Source organism: Magallana gigas, chromosome 7, assembly GCF_963853765.1.
Source record: "Magallana gigas chromosome 7, xbMagGiga1.1, whole genome shotgun sequence".
NCBI lineage: Eukaryota > Metazoa > Mollusca > Bivalvia > Ostreida > Ostreidae > Magallana > Magallana gigas.
Genome location: NC_088859.1, coordinates 33,482,280 through 33,493,438, shown reverse-complemented (window position 1 = coordinate 33,493,438; position 11,159 = coordinate 33,482,280). Strand labels below are relative to the sequence as shown.

At 33.7% G+C, this 11,159-nt stretch overlaps 1 protein-coding gene across 1 annotated transcript; it reads right to left on the bottom strand.

Moving 5' to 3' along the window:
* Window positions 1-5,044: 5,044 nt before the first annotated feature.
* Window positions 5,045-9,427, bottom strand: LOC105341454 (diencephalon/mesencephalon homeobox protein 1). Its single transcript, XM_011448002.4, has 6 exons — window positions 9,310-9,427; window positions 9,022-9,186; window positions 8,332-8,510; window positions 6,927-7,137; window positions 6,229-6,405; window positions 5,045-6,055 (listed from the first exon to the last, which is right to left on the bottom strand). Exons 2-6 carry the CDS (start codon window positions 9,182-9,184, stop codon window positions 5,748-5,750), a joined length of 1,038 nt encoding a protein of 345 aa, XP_011446304.2. The 5' UTR covers window positions 9,185-9,186; window positions 9,310-9,427; the 3' UTR covers window positions 5,045-5,747.
* Between the last annotated feature and the right edge of the window lie 1,732 nt (window positions 9,428-11,159).

Genomic DNA, 11,159 nt, shown 5'->3' with positions numbered 1-11,159 from the left:
TTCTCTCTGTCTCCTGAGCGTTATAACTATGGCAGGCTCATTGTTTCATCTCCTCAAACTCGTCGTCGTTACAAATTGATCGAAGTACCTGACAAGCCGATACCACTGGTATTGTACATCTGGTGGATTTCTCCAGGTACACCCAATCTCTCTTTGTGACAAGCGTCCTGTCACCTTGGTAATTGATGGGCTAACCTCATAGCCCGGTGTGTTCAAGGCGACATCTGGACAACGGCGTATCGTAACATCGAAACATCGAACGCGTCTCTATTTTCTCTTCTCTAATAATCTTGTTTGGGCCTCAGGTGAAAACTGACCGCCCATACCAGGTACAATTCTCAATGTCATTTTCACTTGATTAGTTTCTAAGAATACAGTTTGGTCTTTAGTTTGGACAGAGGTACCATTTACTGACCCACGGAGCTATTTATTTTTCAACGTAATTTTTTTTAATCTAAATTATAGATCTTTTGAATTCAAGTTTTCGCTAAATGTAAAATTTTAATATTCTACAAAACATAAAGGAACAAAAAGATATTCATAGTAAGTGCATAAAATTTAGATTGTCATAAAATAAAAAATAAATTGAAAATTGCATTAAAGATTTTTTTATGGACTGTTTTTTAAAACAAATTTCTAAGGAGTATGCTAATTAGAACAAATGAAAGTCAGCGTCTAAATAACTCGACTCTCTGAATTGTCTGGTATCCTTTCTTCTTCCTAATCAGTCATCGATTCAAGGGCCCTTTGATAATGCGTCGGTGACAATATCCAGCGTGTGTTCTTACTGAACATCTTGCCTTCTCCTCCTCCAATATGATGTTGAGCAACAGCGCATTATTTTTCCAACACCTGCTAACATCCGGGCCCTCGCGCGCGGGGATGCCAGCTTCCAGTTTCATATGCACAAGCAATACGGACCATGTGCAATATCAAAGAATGGACCCCCTTTGTTTCCGTGTTTAATTTTCCTAGGATACGCCAGGACACCTGCGTTATTCCACCTGGACCATCGCTTGCACTCCGATTGCTAATGAACAAATTTGAACAGCACGCAAGTCGACGGTGTCCTAGTCAGATTATCTCTCGTCATTAACGACCCGACGTCTTTTAAAACAGATGTCGATGACAAGATGATGTATGACAGCTCATTTCAATTTTTTTTCTTCTCCCAATAGGATCAAAATTTGATTATTGCACAAGAATACTCGAGTTTTTTTGGAACTTCTTTAATGAGAAAACGCTGTAGACAGAGATCAAGTCCTTCAGATATCATTTTAGAAAAAAAGGGGGAGAGGGAGATTTCGTAATTCCTGTCATTTAGTTTTCTTGAAAAAAGAAATATATAAAAAACACAATTTCATTTTGAATTTGAATTTCATCGAACAAGAAAAAATATTCGTATTTATACATGCAATTGCAAGTTATATTATTTTGCACCTTATTTTCAAAGAAAGTAGAAAAAAAATAAAACCCAGATCTGCTCGGCAAGGCGGCGCGACTGCACGGAAGTGCTATATCAAATCCGCGACATGCTCTCCACACATCCTTAATTGTATCAGTTTGTGAAGGCCCCCTTGTATCATTAATGGCATTCCAGAATGTCTAATTTCTAATATTTACGAATAAGAAAAAAGCGAATTTAGTGTATGGCAACCGCACATGCGATATTTTCACGACATTTACATACGCTGATTTGAATACATAATTCATTGGATATTCGTAAATAAACATTAAGTGCGATTCAGGATTTTGAAATGAGTTAAGAATAAAGAAGACTCTTTGGACATGAAATGGCCACCAAAGTAGGATATTAATTTAATATTCATCGGACGTAAAAAAAAAAAAAACCGCTTAATTGTCAACCGTATTTTTATCTCACCGATATTTTTATAATTTTAAATTATGAACCAGTTCCTTTGCTTCCTTTTTTCTTTCTTTTTGTATATATGTGATGCTTTCTATTATAGAATAATATAGACTAAAAAAATGGAATTTTGCTGAAACCTTTGTTAGAATATAATGACTTCCAATAATGCCTCTTTAATTACAAATTCCTATAATAAATTCCTAGAACTTAATTGCTATTTTGTAACATGAAAATAATATCACATACATTTGAAAGCATGAAAGAAAAAAAACTTTTTAAATATGGTTTATTTGATTTTAACTTAATTTTCAATTGAATGAAAATTTCAGATTTTTCTTACCTGCCAACTTCAATATTTTAATGAATATAGCCGCTCAATATTCATTATTCTTATATAAAAAGATGAAATATAGCAAAATATAAGCGAGATTTAACACGAGGGACGACACGCTGACAAATTAGTTGTCAATCATGTTTTAAAGAAAAACACAACATGTAAAAAAAACTGTCTTACTGACACGATATTAATAAATCATTGTGTGTAATCAAGTCCTTATTAGTATATATTTTGATAAATGAAGAGGACAGGACAGTTAATTGTAATTGATGGGGTTTTTAAAGGTTTAATAAAAATGATATTTTGACAAGAATAGTTCTTTGCCCATACATTCAGATACGATTGATTTTACATGTATCATTTACTACGTGTAAATTTCAAAGTAAAAAATATACTTGTACTTGGTTATAGCATGTATGCATGTAATTAGCATGTCTCATGTTTGCAATTTCACTTTATTATTTTAGAATTAGTTTGATTGTTTCTTTCTCTGATACTTTTTTTTGCCAAAGAAAGCGATATTTTATAAGAATAAATGCTATTTCATTAGAATGTAATGAACCAAATACTTTTACCCACAGTGTAAAGAAAATGATCCCAGTTTCCTCAAGAAGTTAGAGCAGTTAAATACTTTTGGGTAGATATATTTATATTATACAACGCCTTTGCTTTACAGCACTTTACATTATATATCTATACTCTATTAATTATCAAATTACATGGAATGGTTAGCTATTAATTTACAACACGACACCCATCCACCCCTGTCCATCTCTTTATTCTCCATCCATCAAGACATACTAGTAATAGTAACACCTTTAATTAGGCCTACATAATTATCACGAAAGAAGATTTCCGCCCCTATTATTCAACCTCTGTTAATAATTTTATATACATGTTCATTGTATATAAATACAAGAGTTTTACAATCATTTTTTAAACAAACTTTGCATATACCGTAGCAAAACCATAATTTTTTCTACTAGTATTTTTTGGGACCCTCTTTTTGTTTTGATTGTTATGAATACGTAGACCTATAGCTCTACTGGAATTAACATACGGGGTCTGTCACCCGAATTTCCCCGTAGAGCTACAGATCTTCAGCTATCGCACGCCATATTTGAGAGAAAAGCAGTGACTTACACTATTTGGAAATCAATGGAAGGAAATGGAATATAGAAGTAATACGTATTCATAACAATCTAAACAAAAAGAGGGTCAAAATGCATGTAAATATTCAAGTTTAGTATGAATTCGAATAAAAAATCTTTGGCTTTTTGCGCTGCTGATGTCGAACATGAAGAAAGAGCCAACACAAACCGTCTGAATGCCGATGAAACCAATTTACTTATCTTAAGATTATATATCGTTTTTTATTCAAATAATAAATTGATTTTGAAAAAAAAGGTGAATAATGTAAAATCATATCAATATGGCCGCTACTGTCTTTAGATATGAGAGGTAGAAATAAATGTATTTTTATTGATCGAATTAAACTAAATCTGAAAAAGCAAACGAAATCAAAACTCAAATGAAACCTACAACAATCCCCCCCCTTTGCTGCTGGTGCTGGTTTATCACAAGTTTAACTTTGATGTGTATATTCCTCTACAGAATCATCGGCCTGTGTGCAATGACAGTCACGAGCTGAGTTTGTTCAACCAAGCGTGTCCCTCTTTGAATTTTGATTCTCTGACCCACACGTCGTTAAACATTACAGAGCACAATCAATGTTATCTGAAAAATATGGTTATTGACAAAATGATTATCTAAACATCAACTCCAGTTGTTTGATCTCCGTTTGGAGTTCTTTCCGATAAGAAGATATGACACCTTCAATGTAGCCATCGACCAAAACTGCGTAACTGTGATGTTAAAATTCATGCATATAATATTCAAACAACAATATCTGGTTGTGTCGCAATCATTTTGGAAAGGAAAGTGCAAACTTAGATAGAAATTTCTAATTTTAAATTTTGAAGTGAAAATCAGTAATTAATAAAGCAGCTCACATTAGGTGACACGATTTTGGAATAAAACCAACCAATGATGTTCTGTAACAAATTGTTAAATTATCGATAAACAGCCCGAGTTTTTATTTAATGTACGTAGATATGAATAGTACTTCAACGTTCCTTTTGCTTACGACAAGAAACATAACTTGCATTTTTCGATTCATCTTTTGGAAAGAGTGGAGTTGTCTTTCTTTCTTCAGAAGACTGCTCACTGAAAGAGTAGTTGAAACGAATTGTCGTAGTATGAAATAGGGGGAAAAAGTTACAATATCCCGTGTATCATAACGTGTAACTTATTCAAGTATTCTGGACCGTTAGGTGAGACTATATACTAGAAATGTAATTTAAATGTATTTTAACATCAATGGCGCGGATAAAAAAAAATTCCCAGGGGAAGGCTGGGGGGGGGGGGGTCCAAGCGATACCTTCACATGCCGCGGGGGAAGGTGGTCGTAGGCCTACAATCGGCAAATTAACAAAGGGAATTTAATACTTGTAAATTTTCCAGGGATTATGTCCTGTCTTAACACCCCCCCCCCCCCGCCCCAACCGCGCTTGTGCACGCGGGTTTTAGCGCAAACAGGGTATCTTAGCCTCAAATTTATTATCAACCAATACATAATATAATCATCTATAATACATGGTGGTCAGGTAAAAAAAAATTTAGTGATTTTTTTTCTGCTTAAAGAGATAATTTTTTTTTTATAAATCATTTTTATTTTTGTCGTGGTTTTAAAGATATTATGCAGAACCAAAATTACTGAAAAATTCTTAATCGTGTCAATGTGTAAGATATGAGTTCTAGAGTAAGATAGAAAAATAAAGATGCATTCAGTTTTTATTTGTATAATAAGCAATGTAAATCAAGCTTACAGAATGCTAAACAAAGCAATGTAACGTGTATTGTAAACAAGTACTCAACAAAAGTGCACCCTCTCTATACCGAAAATTTCCACTGGAAGGAGTTGCACTCGTTTAAATTTTTAAAGATAAAACATTCAACATACTAATACTAATATTAAGCATTTACAGAACATTTTCTAATAACTCTGCAAACATAAAAACATGAACGTAATGAAAATGAATGAGAGATAAAAATTTAGAGAAAGAGATAGCGGGACTATATAATCAATATCTTATACAAAATCACAACCTCAAATGCATTATTTAATGTAACGTGGAATGGAGAAAGCTGATATAGATAATACCTGCTGCCTAATCCACTTATATAATAAGCAAATAATATGTTTTATTATGTGCATATCAAAATAGATTTACATGTATATTCAAGTCAATGTACCAGGGAATCATGAATATTCGTTGGGGCTCAGTTTGCATGGATTTCCTTGGTGCACATTCCCAACAAATTATGAATTTACTCATTTTGCATAGAAGAATCCCAAAACTTACATTCCCACAAACCTTTTCTTTAAAAAAAATGGAAATCCAATAAAATTAGCCCCCATGAATATACATGTAATTGTTTCCACAATAATAAGTAACACAATTCTAGAGTCAGTATAAATCACAATTTTCCCAGAGAATCATAATACAGTTTTGCTTTGGACCGCAGACTCTCGATGCTTGGGTTGTAATGAGTTTCCAATGACGTCCCCTCCCTCTTGTATAGGCTGGTAGACAGGGGGTGGGTGGAATGGGCGGGGCCCAGGGGCGATGCTTTACGATATAAGGACGGAAATGAATTCTCCGGTAGGCAAAACGGAAACCCGAACCCATGGGGAGGGGGAGGAGGAAAACTAAATTGTCTCTGATTGTTGAAAATCTGAAACGGGGGTAAAGTTGTTGATGGCGGATAGCTGAGTGTCTCTTTATCTAAAAATAAACACAAATAAAAAATTAAAAACATAATCACCCACTTATCAATATGCTTTTTCTGTTAAAGTTTGCAATGAAGAAAAAGTTGTATGAATACAAAAGCATATGAATTGATGTGTCTTTATCGTACAAAATTAAACACCGTAATTGGAAGTGCGAGGAATTTTTACCAGTTTGCTCAATATCAGGAGATGGCGTCGCCCTCGTCTTGGGGTCATCGCTTTCATCGTCGTCCTTTTCATCAGCGTTTGTAGTGGAGCCCTCGGCGTTCTCTGAGTTTGAAGCAGAGCCAGTACAATTTACAATGCCTTTGTCCGGTTCCTCATTTTCTAGTCCAGGTTTTTGATCTGCAGAGAGGATAAAAGAGCTTAATATCAGAACAAGTATCTCACATCTCTGTATAAGATCGTGGTTGAGCATTGCAACTCAACGAAATCTGATCAAACTTTTGAGTAAGACATGTTTTGCTTGCTGCATTCTGTAAACACCCACTTTTACTTTACTAATTAGTTTGGGAAGGGATTTTAATGTATTGAAAAAGATTGCATAATAAAAATCTTTATTTGAATGACACGATTTCATAATCTTTATAACAGAATTCTCACCCAAAGGTTTATCGTAAATATAAATTGTCCGATTTAAACGCATCATTAAAAAGGGCGTTTTACAGACACACACGCATACATGTATAAAACTATTAACTGAAATAAAAGTAAATTGCTAATCAAATCCTATTTTTGAAATTAGAAGGAAAGGGTCCAATTCTGTTTTACACAAACAATTTTTATCTGTGCTTGTTTTAATCCCACCCACCAAGTTCCCATATAGAAAACGACTATCGATATATTATTGTCAGTCCTCCTCTAACCTGTATTTAACGTCCGTAGCTCATCTTCCTCTTCCTCGCTGACCACGTCAACTATCACGTCATCAGTCAGGTCAAGGTCAGTATTTGCGTCACTCTGTTGAGAGACGCCTGTATCGGATTCTTCACCGGCTCCGGATTGGCTACTACTCTCAGCAGCAGGCGTCACCTTCTGTTTCTTTCTATATTTGGCCCTTCTATTCTTGAACCATACCTATAGATTTATTTGATATGAGAATTGGGTTATATATAGGAAGATACATGTACAATACAATCTTAACCTGACAAATGTTTTTACTTAATAACTGGTAAAAAAAACAGTAAAAAAAAAACAGATAAGGTTTAACTTGAATTGCACAGATATGGCAGAACTATTTTTGATATTTTTAAAGTTTATTTTATACATGTTTGTATCTTATTGCAAAGATACCTGTAATTTTCTATCTAGATACTAAGACCAGTTACAATTTTGGCACAGAAATGGCAACCTACTTTTTAAAAACATTTTTTTAAAATAATCTATCTTAGTTGATGAAATGAAATTTATAATTAAGTAAAATATTGGTTATAAGATTCAGATTATGTAACCATAATTGTCGATGGTTTAGGAACTTAATAATGTGTATTGGACTAATTGCTTTTGTTCAAAATCGAGTCAGGAAAACTCTCTCTCTCTCTCTCTCTCTCTCTCTCTCTCTCTCTCTCTCTCTCTCTCTCTCTCTGCACGCAAAGTACATGTTTAACGAGAAGCAAGCATGCAGGGCTCATGTCATAATAAACTGCGTACTTAATCAACCACATTATATCATTGTATCAATTACCATAATTTTAAGTTCGATTTATTCAAACCACAGATTTGCAGAAGTGAAGTTGGGTTTAATGCACTATGTAATAAAAACTTCATTTCCAATAAGACAATGTTTGCATTATGATATCATCACGTTTATTTCAATGAATGTGTTACCTTATTTATCCAAATGATGATACAAAAAATTGACAGCAAATTTAAAAAAAGATACATCTTGCACTTAAAAGTCTAAAATGTGTTATTAAGTAATGCATTTCAAAAACTCATTAACCAACTTAGATATGCCAATCAAATATGAGATAAAACAAAATACCGATGGTCACACCCATCGATAAAAACCTAGCGGAATTTAAACATTCTGCACGATGTAGCACTTGCTACTGCATTATAATGCACGTGAATATTTTATAAAATTATCAGGACACACACAAACAATTCAAAATGAACAAATAGAAAAATAAATTGATTAATGAATCAATCAATAAATAAGACGTGTTTTTAATTAATTATTTCCAAAAAAATGAAATCACGTGTTTGTAAATACAGCAAAATGAGGTGAGATAAATACCATACAGGTGACTTAGACGGTGTGTTTCGTACCTGGATTCTGGCCTCTGGGAGGTTGGTCATCATTGCGAGCCTCTCCCTCATCACGACGTCGGGGTAGTGCGTCTTGGCAAATGTTTTCTCTAGCGTGGACAGTTGCTGGTTGGTGAAGGCCGTCCGGCATCGTCTCTGCTTCCTCTGACAGCCGAACCTTGCCTCGAACAACAAATCGGCTACAAAACCCGAAAAAAAGTATTTGAAATGTGTATAGAATTATTCAGTTTAAGTTGTTAACATCTTTGTCGCCGCTGTTGTTTTTACTTGGTTATTACTAGTAATAACAAAATGATACAACTATAAGACTCGAGTTTTGTTTACATAACTATCAATTCTTACCTCTGTATCTCGCTTGTAACTTGACGTTAACTTTTGATATTTTGGTAAACCATTTAAAATGCACCAATAAACCATTTTATACATAAAAAATAAAAATAAAATTTTTGATCTAAAATCGTGTCCAAGTCCCTTTGATATTGGAATTCAATTCATAATCTATTTATGTATTTTATCAATATTAACTAATCTTGAAGTAATCCGAGTATTACTGTTTTTATTCTTAATGACATTATTGAGAAACAAATACAGATTTGAGGGGAAACATAAAAATAAATCTAAAAGTTATATCGTTCAAGTGTTATTTTCAGTAACAGAAATACTTCGGATTTATTTTCAACTTTTGCTTACCAGCAATTTTATCAGCAAACGAGACTGAAGGCGGCAGAGCGTATGGAGAGCCATGGAACGGAAAGAACGCTGGGTGGGACTGTAGGGGGTAGGTAATCGGAGGGTGAAGGCTTAAAAATGGCGGACGAGGCGAAAAAACCACGTGACTGTTGTAAGCCTGCATAACTAAATAGAAAAAAACAGAACACTAAGTGAGCACAACGTAAACTTAATGATACATTTTATGATTAAGAGTTTTCTTCATAAAATGGAAAATTTTCGACAAAAATATTTTTCGTGGGTACCTACCTGGTTTGAAACCTAAGATTGTGGAAACTAAACTAAGTTCATTTCATATTAAAGCTAGTGTCTTGAGTAGACCAAACTTTAAGTACCTTGCTAAACTGGGAGTAAATGAAATTGATATCATTCCCATACAGATGATTAATTTAATCTGTGTGGAAAATAGAGGTAAAATAAATATGCGAAAACTTGCAAGAGATGCATAATTAATTGATCCTAATACAGTAAAAGCGATCTAGAGAAGTATTTAAACATATCAATTTCTTTTCATCAGTGTCTTCTCAATGAGTCTTGAGAGTGTTTAATATGGACCATCCTATTGTAATCAATCATTACCCCAGCCAAACACTCTTAGACAACTTTCTGAGCTGCTAATCTGTTTGGAAAGGCGTTGATGTTGTGTGATGGTTTCAGCTTTACGAATTTGCCAGTACAGAATGTTTACTCGGAAGCCACTTCTTATGAGAGCAGAAACGTGTTCAAGGATTTAATCTTTAAATGAAGTTTAAACACTGTTTTATACATACTTGTCGATGAACCCCTAAATAAACTGTTATAGGGGCGTGAAAAGGATATAGGTGTTATTCAACACACACTCGTCCGTCCGATGATCGATTTAATCATCGCGTTTTTTGCGAAGATATACTAATATATATACCGAGTCTTGAAAATGGTAGGACCTTTTTGCACATTGCTTAACGTCTTGTTTTGAGACGTTTGTCCATTTGTGGAAACACAAAGTATACAAATTTTGATTTGTCGGAAAGATGTTTTTACAAAGATATAAACAAAGCGTGCTCTAAATGCAATTTATCCTAAAAACCCTTTTAAGAGCCCGCTTTTTAATGCATCTCCATATTTCAAATCTGTGCCGCTTTGAACGTGCAGAATTTAATTTTTGACCATGTCATTTTTTTTTTCATATCCATTTAATGAATTAATATAAATGTATTTTATTTGTATTCCATCACAAAACCCTTACTCTTTAGGGCGCAAGTTATAAAACCCATTATGTATGTGCAGTGTTCGAGAAACGGAAATCGGCAGAGACCAAACATTTTTCAAAAACAATTATACGCAGTCCGTGGTTTGATTTTTATAATCACTATCACGACTAAAATACTAAAAACAGAAACATAACTCAAACTATCAATCCACAATATGTATGGTATAGACACAACCATACTACTCGAATCCTGAAATAATTCTTTTTTTTTCTTTTTTCCAGAATTTTGTATTATCACAAGTTCATAATAATGGATACATACTGTATATATGCATAAAATCTGCTCTATTAAAAAAAAAAATCGAAAGTTAACAATTTTTATTATATAATTTATCTTTTAAAAAGATAAATCTAATTTCATATAGTGTTAAAATCTTTGATTTTTAAAAATAATTCAAAAGTAACAATAAATTTTTTAAAATTCAGTCGGTGTTTATATTTTCTTTACTTTACTCCAATTAAAAAGATGAGACACTATGTTTTGAAAGCGACCACCGAGAGCTAAATACATGTACATTTATGCTTATTTTGCTTTAAAAATATAGAAGCTTTTTTCAAACCTCTTATCATTACTATTAGATATTTCATATCTGTACTTCTTCCATGCGCGGATCTAGATGTGGTAGGGGGTCTAGACTCCCCCTGTAATATTCTAATTTCTTTAGATTAAATTATCAAATTACCAAAAATATGCCTTGGAACCCCTCCCCCCCCGGACAAACTCAAATAACCGTCGGACCCCCCCCCCCCCCGGAAAAAAATTTCTGGATCCGCGCATGTTCTTCATTTTCCTTTTCTATATTTCTTTTTTAAACAAGAGGGTTGGTGTTGGGGGAGGTTGTGTTAACAT